The sequence below is a fragment of the Mangifera indica genome, chromosome 19 (assembly GCF_011075055.1).
Source record: "Mangifera indica cultivar Alphonso chromosome 19, CATAS_Mindica_2.1, whole genome shotgun sequence".
NCBI classification, from domain to species: domain Eukaryota; kingdom Viridiplantae; phylum Streptophyta; class Magnoliopsida; order Sapindales; family Anacardiaceae; genus Mangifera; species Mangifera indica.
Window position 1 is genome coordinate 4,624,595 of NC_058155.1, and position 17,168 is coordinate 4,641,762.

Consider the following 17,168-nt stretch of genomic DNA (forward strand, 5'->3'; position numbering starts at 1 on the left):
TGGCATTTCTTAAAGACGTACCCCAATTTCGACCTTGTGGACAAGGTTGCTTCAAGCGGTGGAGAGTGATAAGTACAGTGAATGAGTCATGCTAGGAAGGAGTCAAAAAAACAGTCAGACTTGGTCTTTGGTTGTTTCAATAAATGGGTACTTTATTTGCGGAACACTAATTGCATGTGCCCCAATTGTAGGCATTATTTGTTTCAATTGTTTCTTTATTGTTATCCCTTTTTTTTTTTTTCAATAGCATATAAATAACTTAGGAAACACTGTGAATAAAAAACCAGCAGAGAACTTTCTTTTTCAACTCTTCTTTATTCATAAGTTTCCTTTCCCTCGACTGTTACTACCACAAATTTTCATATTACAACAATTTGAAATCTTAACTAAACAAAAGATGGTGGACCTAACAGAGGAGCGGATCACTGCCGGAAAATTACAAAAAGACTGTCATGAGGAAGATCCAATAAATTGGAGTTTCCTAGATTTAATGGAGAAGACCTAGACAATTGGCCTCTCCTGACTGAGTACTTTTTCAAAGTGGACAGAACAATACTTGAGAAATAGGTAAAGTTGGTCGTTTTTTCACTTGGACAGAAGAGTTATCCAATGGCACCAACTGCCAAGGGTTCATCAAATCTAGAGGTAACCAATTTATAATTTGACAGGAATATGTTCAATTGTTGATTGCTAGTTTTGCATCTCAAGTATATGATGGGAAACCTTAGACAGTACTCATAATTTCCTCAATGAGACTTAATGACACTAGTAGAAGGGCACCAGAGTAAGAGTAGCAAATAGGTAGTAATTACAATGTAGCAAGTTGTGAGAGGGCTTTGAATGGAGAATAAGGGACAAATTTTGCTGTGGATGCATGCGTAGCGTACTATCACTTGACAACTATGACTTGATCTTAAGGGCATAATAGCCGACAACTTTTGGTGACAAGTTATGGAACTTTGACGATTTACAAATGGTTTTCACACAAAGAAGGGTAATAAAGGATTCCGTAGGGCCATAAGGTCAATGAATTATCTCTCATTAATGGCATTTTATTGCTGAAAGTACTTAGGAGAGATCAACAATTGACATCAGTCCAATCGGATATGCAACTAAAAGGAATGAAGCTATAGGTTTCTGTGTTTTTTCACATATAGGGTATTTGATTGATAACCAAAGATAAAAAATGATTTAAAAAGCCATTATCTCTAATGACCGGACTTTTGCCCACTACTCACAATTACAATAATTTGTCATTTTATTGAGTTAATTAAAGTGAAGTTTTATTGTATAATATTATATTTATTTATTTAACCATTGCTTTAAATTAAAAATCAATAAAATTATATATATTTATTTTAAATATAAATAAATATATATTTTATATATTATTATATGATTAAATGATTTTAAATTAAAATAAAATAATATTTAATTATATAATAATATATATAAACATATACGCATATGTAAACGCATATGTAATTGAAAATTTGCTAAAATGGGGACTAATTTCTTTGCTCGTTATATGACGTGTCATGTCACACACAAACGATGCAAGCTTTAAAAATTGTGGAAACTAATGTCACTTGAACATATGTATACAGTGTTGGTATCGTCATCTCTGTCCAGCTGTCCTCTTCCCCAAAATAAAATTGAAGCCCTATTTTCGACCTGATCCTTGTTTATTGAAAATTACATCAGGTTCAGAATTTTCTTAAATTGGATCTAACGTCCACTTTTTTCCACATTCTTCACTTCTTTATTTTATATTCTTAAATAAATTATATCAAGTTTTAATAATATCCAATTTTGGACCAACATATTTCCAGCCATATAGAAAACAATTTTTTGTAACTTGTACTATTAGAGGAAGAGTAATATAATATGTATAATTTTTTTATATATAATTTTAAATATAAATAATAATATATTATCATATGAATAAATATTAATTTATTATTAATTTTTAATTATCTAATTATGTAATGATATATTATTATTTATATATAAAATTATATATAAAAAATATAAATAGAAAAAAATTAGACATGTTTGTCGTCGGTTGTATCTTCCACCGATTTTGCATTTTATCATGGGCCAAACATTTGTTCCACCCAAGATTTGACAAAATGACATTTAACGTCCTACAAGTTTAAAAAATCAAAGTTTCAACCATTATTTATTTTTATTAATAAATTTTTGCTGGTTTTTTTAGAAATAAGAGTTTTATCTTTTTATTAAAATTACGAAACTATCATTGACATTTAGTATAAATATCTAATTATTGATATATATTTATTAGTTTAAAAATTTATTACATATCTTTAAGGATATTAAAACTTTAATCAATTTTAAAAATATTATGTTTTGTTTTGTTTTTTAAAAATAAAAATGTCTTTTTTGAATATATTGAAGAGTATATTAAAAATTTTAAAATTTTTAAAAACATATTTAAATTTTTTCTCAAAATTTTAAAAATTCCTAAAAAATTTTATGAGCACTCTGAATATTTTTCAAAAATTACAATTCACTCATCAGATATATATATTATTTGAAAAAAATATATATAAAATAATATTTTTATTTTTTTACTTGACCAAATTTATTAATAAAAATAAATAACGCATGAAAATCTAACTTTTTAAAAGCAATGAAAATTATCACTCAAGCAAAGCTTGGGTGGGGAGTTGTCTTTTGGCCGTCAATGCCACTTTGGGATTTTCCTTGTCTTGGAGCAAAAATAAATTGAATTATGATCATGATTTTATTTAAAGTCTTCAAAATTGACGGAGTTTGTTCTCTTTTGTAAAGTGAAATCAATGCGAAATAAAACTGATAAACCCAGGTGTGATAAACCACTAGCCCCTTATACTTTCAAAGTGACACCCCTATTATTAGGCCGGAATAAAACTAATAAATAATAATATATTATATTATATTTAAATATTTTTTTTTTTTAATTTTTAATTTATTAAATTTAAAATAATATATTATTATTTATAAATAAAATCATACATAAAAATTAGATTGATCATTCTACTCTGATCGACAGATTTATTTACAGCAGCGATGCTTCCAATTGGCGTACAGCTCACTAGATTCTCGAAATTTACAATCTATCCACCCTTCTTAAAGTGCATTGATGCACTTCCTGGAAACTTAAAAATAACGATTCAAATCGAGGGTTACTGTGGTCATTTCTCCTCACTGCTCGTGTATCACTCTAATCCATCACCGTTTCACACCTCCGGCACTCCCTGAACCGCCGATCGCCAAACAAAAATTAAAAAATAATGATTAAAAAAAGATTTTTCAATTAATTGAAATTACTGTGAGAGCGAGAGAGAGAACTGACAATGCGAGAATGGCTCAGCACAGACAATCAAGCCATCACAGCAACAACTCAAACGGCACGTCGTCCGGTGACCAAGTGTCCATCGGCATCCGAAGCACGACGTTTCACGGCAAATCGTCTCGCTCCCGCCGATCGGCGCGCTCCGATAAGTCTGCTTGCCAACTCTCTGTTGCCTCCGTCTCTGTCTTCCTCTTGCTTGTGCTCTTCGTCACTCTCTTAGCCTATTTTTACATCTCTGGATATAACACTGACGATGCTGTTGTTCATACTGATAATGAAGGTATTATTCTTTAATTAGCAATGTTATTGTTTCTGTTTCTTTTAATTTCTCTGTTTCCTATGTAATGTAAGTTGTTTTTGGCTCAAGATTTGATTAATTTAACTTTGAGATGTGGAATGATGTGATTATTTTCAAGTTATTTCGTGTGTTTTCGTTTGGTTGCTTGGAAACGGTTGGAAAATTGAAAAGAAAGTAGATAAATAGGAAAATGGGAGCTTAATTTGAGTAGGGAAAGTAGTTATATTATTGCAAGTTGAAATTTAAGAGTTGTTAGTACTAGTGCAAAGCCTAAACAACTTAGAAAATTCAAATTCAGATCAACTGGATCATATTTACTTAAGTTATTTGGTTTAATTTGGACTTATCATAGTTAGGATGCTTGTCTTGAAGACTTCATTTTTTATTCATCATGGATTTTGAAATTTTGAGGGGGTTGGTGCTTTTTCTTGGATTGCTGAATAATTTTTTTTTTTCTTTTTTTGGCTCAGACACAATTAGTTACCATGCTGTGGATGGTGATTTGATGAATGAAATTGATTTTCTTACTAATGTGACACGGAGGGACACATTTAAAGTTCTTGGATTTGGCAAGGGCTCGGTAACGCAGGGAAGAGATTCAAGATATTGGGATAAGGATGATAGGAGAAGGGATGATGATTACAATGAGGATGAAGTAGAACGTTCTAGCACAGCTGCAAAGGGTGGAAGTAATAATATGGGCCATGTTCCAGTGAAAATGATGAATGGCAACAAGAAGATTTCTCATGATGATCCACATCAGGGTTTAGATGGAAAAGGAGTTGATTTGTATAACGAAGCTGGGCGTGATGAATTGAAAATATATGAAGCAAAATATGAAGCATCCCTAAAGAATTTGGGCCAATCAGGAAATGCCAAAGGAATTGGAAATCAACAATCTGAAGATAAAGATTTTGAGATGCGAAGTGAGGCTATTGATGTTGATGATGAGTATGATAATAATGCTGAATTTCATGATACTCAAGTGGAATACGATGATTCTGGTCATAACAAAGGGGATGACTCAGATTTAGCAAAAATCCATGATCAGATCCATATGGACTCATCTGATTTTCATGATACTCAAATGAAGGATGAAGATTTTCTCAAGGAAGTTGAGGAAACTTCAAACAAATCATTTGCAAACTCTTCTATAAAATCTCAAAATTTAGGCAATTCTGATACACATCATCGAGAAGTCAGTATTATTGGTGGCAAATCTACAAAGAGTTCACGATCGGAATCAAAAACAAAAAAACGCCGTAAATTTTCTGGTAATTTTTCTTTTTTGTTCCATGTGTGTTTCTAAATTTACTGGATTGCTATTTTAATTTTCTCTCTATTTGTTTTCCCCTTCCCTTTCTCAAAAGCGTATCCTCTGTAACTGTAAATAATGTGTACAATATAACCTGGTTTTGTTTTTGAGATTTTGGCTGGAACTATGAAAACAAATCTTTTGTAATCTTGATAATGAGTTCATTGACAATACTCATGGAACGCTATGTGAATTCCTAAAATTGCTAATAGGTAGAGGCAAGCCTTTTGAATAGTATAATATGTAGTTGTAGAGCAGTTGTTACTGGTTCTGAAATGTCTTTTGACTTGTACTATCTGTAGGTACTGTTCTGTGGTTTTTATATAATTACTGACATCTTGACTTATTATTAGAGAATTCATCCTTTCTTCATTCATCGCATTTGCGAAGTGGCTTTCTGCATTAAGATGTATTTTGGTTTATGCAATGAAAACATTTATGGATTGGTATTGCTTTAGTTTTGTAAAAGTTTCTACGTGCGAGCTAATAGTTTTTAAATTTGATGCTCATGAAACATTATTGTGAATAACTTTGAGAATATTTTTTATATATCAAAAAAATGAATTTACATCAATATTTATATGAAATTTTAAATCCTACTTTCGGAAAGATTATATGTATTTTCTTATTTTACAAAGATATAATCAACCTAATTATTAGCTTCCTAATTTAGAGATACAACTCATATATAACTCAACACTCCCCCTCAAGTTGGAGCATACAAATTATATGCACCAAACTTGTTACAAATGAATTCAATACGAGAATTCCTAGGAGACTTGTAAGTTGATCATTGAAGCTGACATGGTTGGTAGTTATACAACCTGATAGAATCCTTTCTCAAATGAAATGACAGTTTATTTCTATATATTTCGTCTTTTCATAGAATACTGGATTAGAAGCAATATGAAGTGTTACCTGGTTGTCACAAAGAAGCTTCATCTATGATATATTTACAAATTTTAACTCTTGAATCAATTGTTTAAACCATATAAGCTCTTAGGTAGCCAATGCCATAGCACGATATTTTGCCTCTGCACTAGATCTAGCCACAACATCTTGCTTTTTACTTTTCCATGAAACCAAGTTGCCCCCAACAAGAATACAATATTCTGAAGTCGAGTGTCTATCAGATGGAGATCTCGCCCAATCAGCATCAGAATATCCAACAATCTGAGTATTACCTTTGTCTTCATAGAGTAATCCTTTTCCTGGTGCTCTCTTAATATACCTCAAGATTCAAATAGTTGTATCCCAATGAGAATCGCACAGAGATTGGAGGAATTGACTGACAACACTAACTAGAAAAGAGATATTTGGTCTTGTGATAGTCAGATAGTTGAGTTTGCCTACTAACCTTCAATATTTCCTAGGGTTGGCAAGTGACTCCCCCTGTCCTAACACAAGTTTAGTATTAGGGTCCATAGGAGAATCAATGGGTTTACAATCCAACATTCCTGTCTCCTCCAAGATATCCAAGGCATACTTCCTCGGAGAGATAATAATACTTGTCTTAGACTGAGCAACTTCTATTCCAAGAAAGTATTTAAGTGTTCCCAAGTCCTTGGTCTGGAAATGATCAAATAGATGTTGCTTTAACTGATCGATGCCCTCTTGATCATCACCAGTGATAACAATGTCGTCGACATAAACAACCAAATAATGCACTTCCCTTGCGACGTGTGTATGTAAAATACAGAATGATCCGACTCATATCGAATTATACCAAATTCTTGAATAATTGTACTAAAGCGTCTAAACCAGGCACGTGAAGATTGTTTTAGACCATATAGTGAGCGTCGAAGTTTACAAACCAAATCAGACTCCCCCTGAGCAACAAAACCAGACGGTTGCTCCATATATATCTCTTTCTGAAGCTCACCATGAAGAAAGACATTTTTTATGTCTAACTGAAACAAAGGCCAATGATGAATGGCAGTCATAGATAAGAATAACTGAACAGAGGACATTTTGGCCACTGGAGAAAATGTGTCACTATAATCCAAACCATAGACCTGAGTATAACCTTAAGCAACCAACCTGGCCTTAAGACGATCAATAGTACCATGAGGACCAGTCTTGACTGTGTAAACCCAATGACAACCAATAGTGGAGTGACTCGGACATAATTTAACCAACTCCCAAATACCATTATGATGTAACGTAATTATTTTATCCACCATTGCTTGCCTCCAGTCTGGATTAGAAAGAACCTCACTAACAGATTTATGAACTGAAATGGAGGACAAAGAGGATACAAAGGCATGATATGGTGAGGATAAATGATGATAACTAAGATAACTATAAATAGGATAAAGATTACGAGAGGATCTTACAGCTTTACGGATGGCAATAGGAAATTGGTCATTAGGAGGTAGGACCTCAGTCGGGCTAGATGCAAGAGCAGGAAGTGAGTCAACAGGAACCGTTGGAGCAATAGAAGTGATATCAGTAATTGCAAGAGAGTCGGTGATTTGGGGAATAGGTTCCATATTTTGTGTGGGTGTAGATTGTGGGACGACTGTAGGACATACATCGAGAGTAGGAATAAAAGTAGGTAATGGAAGACTCTCAGTGACAGAAGATTGGATTTCAGATGAAGAGAAGTAAGGAGAGGACTCGAAGAAAGTAACATTAGTGGAAATAAAATAACGACGTGTTGTAAGAGAGTAACATTTGTAACCTTTCTGGAGACGATAGTAACCAAGAAATATACATTTGATAGACCTAGCAGATAATTTACAAAGCATGTGCAACCAAAGACACGTGGAGGAACATTGTATAAAGGGTTGGTAGGGAAGATAATTGAATAAGGAATCTGATTTTGCAATATTGAAGAGGGCATTCGATTAATGAGATAACAAGCAGTGATAACTACATCAACCCAAAAATGCATAGGAGCATGTGAATGTAATAATAATGTACGAGCAGTTTCAATAAGGTGTCTATTTTTGTGCTTAGCAACCTTATTTTGTTGTGGGGTATAAGCACAAGATGACTGATGAAGAATCTTTTGTGAAGATATGAAATTTATGAAAGGAGTGGAAAAGTATTCACTCGCATTATCACTACGTAACGTGTGTATAAAGGAATTAAATTATGTTTTAACTTCAACATAAAATGATTGAAAATGAGAAAATAACTCAGACCGACTTTTCATTAAAAATACCCACGTGCAATGCGAATAATCATTAATGAATGTCACAAAATATTGAAAATTTAAAGTAGACTTGACTCGACACTGACTCTACACATCTGAGTGAACTAATGCAAATGAAGACGAAACTCGATTATTGACATGCCTTGGGAGGGAACTACGAGACTACTTCCCAAGTTGACAAGACTCACACTCAAGAGATGACAAATTGGATAAACTAGGGACCTTCTTTTGAAGCGTGGATAAACTAGGATGCCCCCAACAATTGTGGAGAAGAGTTGGAGACTCAATAGCAGTGCAAGCAATAGAAAAAGGTAGAGATAAGTGATAAAGTCTTTATGACTCACGTCCTGTGCTAATCGTCTTGCCCGAACTTCGATCCTGTATAACAAAGGCATCATTAGTAAATGTAATGGAATAATTCAAGACTCGTGTTAATTTATTAACTGAAACGAGATTAAATGGGTAATTAGGAAGATAAAAGACAGAATCTAAAGATAGAGTGTGTAACGGGTTAGTATGTCCTATGGCTTTAACTACAACTTTTGTGTCATCCACTAATGTGATAGAAGAAAATGATTTGGAATGATTAAAATGTGAAAATGAATTAGAGTTACCAGAGATATGATCCGAGTACCATGTGAATAACTTTGAGAATATTTTTTTCTATATCAAAAGAATGAATTTACATTAATATTTATATGAAATTCTAAATCCTACTTTAAAAAAGATTATATGTATTTTCCTATTTTACAAAGATACAATCAGCGTAATTATTAGCTTCCTAATTTAGAAATACAACTCATATACAATTCAACAATTATGAGACACATGCTAGCAACCCCTATAGTGAATCCAGATCACCTCACTTGAGATACTTTGTAGACGTTGAATTTGAAAAACAAAATTCATGTTTTCTCTAGATTAGGCTCAGGAGGCCAAATTTCTGTTGAGAAAACCCTGTTCACTGTCAGAAAACAAAACTCATGTAATTAATTTATAATTGAGAGATTTTGTAAATTAATGAATGTTTACCCAATCCAACATTTCAACATTTAAATTGCATAGCTTGACAACTTACTCTGCTTCCGGTATTTGGATCAAAACAGTCATGATGAATCAGAGCTTCCTGGCGGTTTGCTCTATGTGTTTTGGTTGAATCTTTTTGTTGTTTTGAGGTGTTGGTTTAGGAAACATACTATTATTACATCCCAACATATCATCACAAAACATGCAAATTTCAGTTTTTTGCTTACCTTTGTGGTAGTGGTGCTTGGATGTTGTCTCTATGCTTCAAGTTATGCTCCTTGCCTGATATGCCATATTGAAAATTTTCAGGGTCATGTGAGATGAAGTTCTTAAATTCAACTACACAGCTTGTGGAGCCTTTGGAAAGTCGAAAATTTGCAAGATTTTTCCTGCAGTATACTGAAGTGGAGGGGAAGCCTGATGGAGTTGCAGAGTGGGAGCCTAGATTTGCTGGGCATCAGAGTTTACAAGAGCGGGAAGAATCATTTTTGGCACATGACCAAAAAATAAATTGTGGCTTTGTTAAAGGTCCTGAAGGTTCTCCAAGTACTGGATTTGACTTATCAGAAGATGACGCAAATTATAATAGTAAATGCCACATTGCTGTTGTCTCATGCATTTTTGGAAATTCAGATCGCTTGAGGGTACCTGCTGGTAAAACGGTATGGATAGATGTGCTTTTTCTTTCTATTTGCACGCTTTATTCTGAGCAGTTTTTTTTCTGTTAATAGAAAACGTATAAAAGGTATCAAATTTTGTATAACTTTTGAATTATAGGGTTATGGCAATAACGTGGTAAAACTTCTATGCTTCTATGTGTATTGATTATTTTTTATTTTGTCTTGGGACTTTTGTTTTGAAAATTTTTAATCATATCTTTCATTTATGTATATTTTTCAACTGTTTGGAATTTAATAAGCATGAAACATTAATTAGATTCTTTTGTAACAAATTCTTATAATCATTCACTGACTATTTTTACTTTCTATAAATTCATCTTGTAATGTTATTATGAGCACACTGAAACTGCTTTGACCTTTTGTGTGGACATTTGATCTTGTTTATAGATTAATATGCATTGAAGTTATTTTATTTGAATCCCATCTAGCACCAATGCAGGTTTAGTGAGTACAGGTATCTGTATTTTATATGTTGTGTGTTGTATAACATCATGTCTGCTTTGTTTACGTAATGCATTTAATTTGTAAGATAACATTTACAGCTTTTCATATCTTTATTTTAACTGAGCTTCTATCTATTAGTGTATTGCTTCTTTTCTTTTAATTTTTTTTTTTTCCAAAGTTAGGGAACTGTGAATTGTTCCTCCATTTGCCTTATTTTGGAATGCTCATAAAGGACTTACAAGAAATGGCATGAAATAATTGTGAGGTCATTTGTGAAATGCCCATCTTGTTTTCAAATTGAGTATTGTGTGATGAAGGGTTTGAGATGATAGTTATTAGTGAAATCCTGAATTCAAAGTTAAAGCTTGAAATATGCATCAGTGCAGCAAGAGGATTCACTGCCTCCACAAAAAAAATGAGGAGGTCTAGTTTGGCATTCAACATTTTGCCAAAGTTAACTTTTTCAGTTAAAGTTGGGTCCTATTGATTAATTGCATGTTATCCCAGTTTCTGAAATCTATTTGAATTAGTAATAAATCATTTCTTAATGAGTCACATCAGTCTAAACTTATTGAGAAAATTTTCTTGGACAATGGAGAATTGTTTGCATGATGGTGCTGACAGTATACTATGGATGAGGTTATCTGGGATTTGGAGGCAGTCTCTTTCATCATAAAGTGAAGTTCTCTCAAATGAAGAAATTGTGACTGGTGCAGGGATAGGAGAGCAGGTGTAGTGGAAGAACAAGAGCCAGTGAACTGAGAACTGAATTGACTATAAATAATATTTATAATATAGGGATTCTCTGATGTGGATGTCTAGAAATTCACTTAAATCCATAATTGAAATGTCACATGTTTCGAATTTAAATGAAACTTCAGAAATCTCTGCTACCTTATTTGTTTACTTGATGATTAAGCTGTTTGTATGGAGTTTATTCTTCACCTGCTTATTTTCAAGATATCAATCATAGTACCTAGATTAAGAGGCTTCGCTGCTTTTTGCATTTGAATGGTCCTGAGAGAAGTGTATGTGGTCATTTTAAATGTTAATTAAAATTTATGATGTGTGTATAATGTGATTTAAAATGTAGATAGGTTCTTAATGAGTTTTTGCTTCTTTTCAGGTTACTCGTTTGTCAAGGAAAAACGTCTGCTTTGTTATGTTCATGGATACTCTGACTTTGCAAACACTTATTTCAGAAGGTCAGATACCAGATAGAACAGGCTTTATTGGTTTATGGAAGATAGTTGTTGTGCATAATCTTCCTTATACTGATATGCGTAGAGTGGGAAAAATACCAAAATTGTTGTCACATCGACTATTTCCTTCTGCAAGGTGAGAATTTGAATAAGCTGGATATCAAATTGTTTATGTTATATTGCAGTTAATCAGTTAGAAATGGGCCTGTCCTGCATTATTTTTGGTAGCACATTCTTTTTCCTTCTGACAAAATTTATTTGTTTTCTCACTTCTTACAATGTGAATAGGTTTATGGGGTGGCATCACTATAGGTTTGTTTTTTATTTTATTTTTATTTTTATAGTCAAGAAGCTGAGAACTTTTAATCAAGTGAAAAATGTGAAGATGTTGTGGACCTTTTGTACACAAAGAATCAAAAACTCAAGTTGATGGAAGCAAATTTATATACGTACTGCAGTGAATAGTTTTATCTCCAGCAAAATGTGTTAACTAAATAAATTAACTTGATACCCCTTGTGTCAGTTAAAATGGTGAATACTTTTACTATTAGAACTTAAAAACTATTGTTCGGCCGAGCTTAAGTTCATTGGTTGACTTGTTACTGAACACCTTCATAGGGGTAAGTTGTTCAAGTGGTATTGTCTTAAAATCAACCCTTTGCATGGTTAAGTTATTATATCTTGTGTTTGTTGTCGTGTTTGTGGTTCTATTTGTAACTGTGATTGTGTTTGATGCCATTCATTTGATTTAAGAGGTGAATTGAATCCTAAATGCAATTTTTGGGTTAATCTATTAGCTTAAGCTTCTGGTCAAGTCTTTACTTGCATCCGAGAATTTTGTATCTTTCTTAAAATCATATACACCTTGTTATGTGGGGACTTTTGGAAAGAAATTAGTAGGTAGACAAGAGTAGACAACACGTCTTGCTAGCTGTTTTTAATTTAGGTAACAAAGTATTGGTTGGCAAACAGCTTGCCTGTGCCAAATATCTGTCTTTGAACTGTACTGCACCACAGTGGATGTTAACTGTCAAATGTATTCAGGTCTTCTCAGCAGTCATTAATCAAACAAAGAAAGTGTGGGTTGAACTTGAAGATGCCCGGATTTATGATTTTGTTACTGTTTAATGATAATCCCTGACAGCAGGAAGGGCTAAAAAGAAAAAAGGAGAAGTGGAAAAACAACATAAAACTTGGTTTTTATTTAATCTTTTCATTACTGCTAGTGTCATGTACTAACATGTCTTTAACCACAATCATTAAAACTTTTATTTTCTGTGTTATGTTACATTGGTTTATTTTCTTAATGCATTTACATCTTATGATTATGACTTCTTTATGGGATTACATTCCAGCTAATTAGAAGTTATTTCATTTGAAAATTCGTCTGTTTTTCTAACATTCAGCATATGATTATTTTCTCAGATATTCAATTTGGCTGGATAGCAAATTACGTCTTCAGCTTGACCCTTTACTCATCTTGGAATATTTCTTGTGGCGAAAAGGTTATGAGTATGCCATTTCTAACCACTATGATCGGCACTGTGTATGGGAAGAAGTTGCACAAAATAAGAAGTTGAACAAGTATAACCATACAGTCATTGACGAACAATTTGCGTTCTACCAGAATGATGGGTTGAAAAGATTCGATGCCTCAGACCCTAACAAGCCTCTCCCTAGCAGTATGATCTTGTTCAACCATATACATATATGTGAATTGATACTCTTGCTTGCACAAGTTTATTTGTAGTGATCTTGAATCTCACATCCTCTCTTTCCAGGAATGTTCTTTCCCCTTTCTTTTTCTTTTATTATTATGTATGTTATTAATGTAGAGATTTACTTTGTGCTGTCCTGCAGATGTTCCTGAGGGATCTTTCATCGTAAGAGCACACACTCCAATGTCAAATTTGTTCTCCTGTCTTTGGTTCAATGAGGTTGACCGTTTTACTCCTCGGGATCAGCTAAGTTTTGCTTATACATATCAGAAATTAAGGAGGACAAATCCTAGCAAAATGTTTTATCTTAATATGTTCAAGGTATAGTCTTAATGGCATATATTTTGTTCAAAATGAACCGCACAAAATATTTGGAATGGAGGATGGAAATTTGAATACTAGATTTACAGTGCCTAGGTTCTATGATTGCAGGACTGTGAGAGGAGAACCATAGCTAAGCTGTTTCGACATAGAGCAGAGGAGAAGCGGGGTTCTCATCAACATGCAGCCACATAAATAGGTTGAGATGTTCAACTTTTCACCCAAAGCTGATATATATATTATGATCGGACGCACTTTTCCAGTGCCTTGTGAAGTTATTTACAATTCCCTTGACTTGTTGTAAAAGTGGTGGTTTCCGACACAATACTTCATCTTCTGCAGCTTTGATTTGAAGAAAGTCTGCTGGATCTACAACATTTCCCACAGTGAATACGACAGTTGAGTTCTCCATTTCTGGAGCCCTCTTAGGATGAATGCAGAAAAGAAAATTTATATATATCCATTTATCCAATTCATTTTACAGTTTCCGTCTAGCGGAAATCCGAGCACACTCGATAAATTTGACTATTTCCATACAAGTTAATATTCTTTGTTCCCTTCTTGATTTGTTGAGGTCTGTATGATATCTGGGTAATTTGTTCAGTGATGCTGCAGATTCAAGATTTTACCTGGTGGGTGTCCGTGTTTGGCCTCATCATCTTGGTGCTTCTTGATGAACATTGAAATTCGTTGATTTAAGTGATGTTTACACCTGGCCCGGCTTATCTTATCCTCTTGTTATTCAGGGCCATGTATGGTCCCAAGAGGCTCTGTTGACTTGTCAAAGGTTTCAATGTGTCTTTAGACTTTTTTGACATCTTAGACCTTAATATATGAATTTATTTATCTCATATCACATGATGATAATTTTTTACATTCATTTAAAAGTTGGAAGGAGGAGTTACTTATTGAATCTAAGCGTCAACACTAGATCTAGATGGGAAAAACATTTGACTAAAAAACTTTAGTTTGTTTTATTTTAGTTACACTTTAGACCCAAGGACATACAACTTTTGAGTTCAATGACACAAAGACGACTTCTATAATTAAAAAAATGTCACTCAATTCAAGCCCATCTCACTATTTTCTAAATTAGTTTGTCTTATGAAAATAGGCAAAATTTTTTAATTTTGAATATTTTATAGTTAATAGTAGAATACAGTATCAATTACATTATGATTTCTATTATTTTTTTCCTTTTTAATTCTTAAGAATTTGATAAGCAATCTTATTCCTAAGTACACAATCTAATCTAAAGACAAACATTTGAGCATAAATGATGATAGATATATATTAGATAAACATAAATTCAGTGACTTCAAATATAAATTTTTTAATATCTATCCCTTTTAAACCAAGCAAAAAATTAACAGTGCACTTTTATGCACAAATATTAATATATTATCTATGACTGATTGTTATTTTATCTCTAATTTAAAACTACTTAATTACATGATAATATGTTATTTTTATACATAAAGTTATACAAATTGTTTATACATATAATTCTATTAAAAAACAAAAGAATGCTAAATCACAAACATTTTTGTAATAAAAAATTTAACGAAAATTTGAAATATATTAATTTTATGATTTTAACACGTGGGCTACTCTAAGTCCACCAATTATACAAAACTAATTATACATTTATATCTTATAGAAAAAAAAAATTTAATGACAAGTTAGATGTCATTGTAAGCTATTCAAATCTTTTTAGTTGAAACATACCATTCCAAATCTCTTGAATGTTCAAGTGATAGACTTGAGTTTGAAGCAAAAATAGCTTATAATATAATATGTTTATTAACTTCTCTTAATTGCCTCCATTTTCTGACTTTCCAATTTATTTTTCTCCATTTATTCACTTGTCACATGGTTCCTTAATCAACACGGACTTTTATACGTTCTCTAGAAATTTAGCCAATAGATTTAGTCCATTAAGTACCCAAAGTCCATGTAATCCCCCTAGTATCAATGGTATGTAATCACCTCCCCTAGCATTATATTTTTTCTTGACCATCATATGAAGTTATTACCCTTCAAAAAACTTACAAAAATTTGAGACATAAATATTTAGAAAAAATGAAGGAAGAATCACGAAAAAGATTTTAGAAAAAAATAAAAAACATACCAAGTTCAAAAAGTTTAATAAATTAAATTTTTTGGTGTCTTTTTAAAACTCTTTTATAATATCCGATTTTAATATTAAATATTTATGAAATCTTACTTTATTATTTTTTATTTTGTAAACCCTTGTTTTGAAGGTTGATTTGATCATTGCCTATGACAATGAAGTCTAAATTTAGTTTACATAAATGATAATTTATTTTTTATAATTTTAATTTTCTTATCTTTTATCCTTATTTAATTTATAATAATTTATATTTAAAATAATCTTTTAGTTTTGCTAATAAAAGATGCAAACCACATACACCTTGATTGTGTTTGAATGGCATATGTTGGGGACCAAATTGTTAATTTTGTTATTTTAGGTATCAAATTTCCTTGCCCAAAACTAAAAGAAAATTACACTTCGATCCAGTGAATTTGAATTGTTCAAATATTGGACACATTTGTAATATTAGTAAGATTAATCATAGACATTTTTGCATCTCAAGAAGAAGCTATTAGTTTATATTGTTATAAATTCAGGTACATTTACATAGAATCCACATATGAACATTGAATAAAAGAAACTCTATACCAAATATAAACACAGTAAATTTCCATAACCCAACCCCATAATCTTCTACTCCAACTTCTGATCATTAATAAAGAATGTCATATTTCTCAGAATATTGTAAACCACCCACAAAATACCAAAAAATAGTCATTTTTTCCTACTGAAAAGGAAAAAAAAAACATTTACCATCTTTAATATACAATTTGATCACCATCGCCGATTATTTTTCACAGATTTTGGACGGTGAGAGTGATGGAGCAAGAAAAGCTTCTTCAACACCTTGATAAAAACTACAAAACCAGGCTTCCTACTTGAAAACATTGCGTTTGCAGTCCCAGGATTTTTCGACAACTTGAGAGCCTGAGCACAGCCCATCTCTGCCATGTCCCTACCGGAGCCCGATCTCTTCCCAGGCTTCAGCCTGGAACTAGAAGAAGATGAAGAAGAAGGAGAAGAACCAGATAACTCTTCGTTAAAATCTTCCCACAACACGTCCATCTTCTCCTCTTTGTCTTCTTCGTTGCTGTCTTTTGCAGGCGATAAACGCCATAAAGGAGGAGAGTCGATGGAGCAAGAGTGGGAGTCAGTGATGACAGGAAAGGTGAATTCATCGGTGCCAGTCATGGTGGTGGCCTCGATTCAAGAAGAAGAAGATTCAATATTTTATGTTTCTTTTTGGGATTGAAGTGAAGAAAAAATGGAAAATTTTTGGGGTTGGGAGGTTGGTGGTGGTTGTTTTGTAGGATTTAGCTCAACTGCTTCACACTATTTTGAATATTATATTTTATAATATTTCAGGCTCCGTTCAATCAAAATTTTTTTCTAATTATTAGACTGATTTTGACTCTCTCATCTATAAAAATAAAATAAAAATAAAAATAAAAAGAGTTTGATGATTAATTAGATATGTATAATTTAATTATGTGATTAATTTAGTTGTCATCTTGATAAAGATTGAATCTG

General features: G+C 32.4%; 1 protein-coding gene across 3 annotated transcripts; it reads left to right on the top strand.

Moving 5' to 3' along the window:
* Positions 1-3,104: 3,104 nt before the first annotated feature.
* Positions 3,105-14,373, top strand: LOC123203555. Of its 3 annotated transcripts, XM_044619960.1 has the most exons (8): positions 3,107-3,638; positions 4,127-4,930; positions 9,467-9,819; positions 11,408-11,619; positions 12,909-13,165; positions 13,344-13,522; positions 13,634-13,721; positions 13,865-14,373. In XM_044619960.1, exons 1-7 carry the CDS (start codon positions 3,368-3,370, stop codon positions 13,715-13,717), a joined length of 2,160 nt encoding a protein of 719 aa, XP_044475895.1. In that variant the 5' UTR covers positions 3,107-3,367; the 3' UTR covers positions 13,718-13,721; positions 13,865-14,373. The 3 variants fall into 3 exon arrangements, with proteins under 3 accessions (XP_044475896.1, XP_044475895.1, XP_044475894.1); XM_044619959.1 differs by having other exon boundaries at positions 3,108-3,638; positions 13,634-14,373; XM_044619961.1 differs by lacking the exons at positions 13,634-13,721; positions 13,865-14,373 and having other exon boundaries at positions 3,105-3,638; positions 13,344-13,528.
* Positions 14,374-17,168: the final 2,795 nt, after the last annotated feature.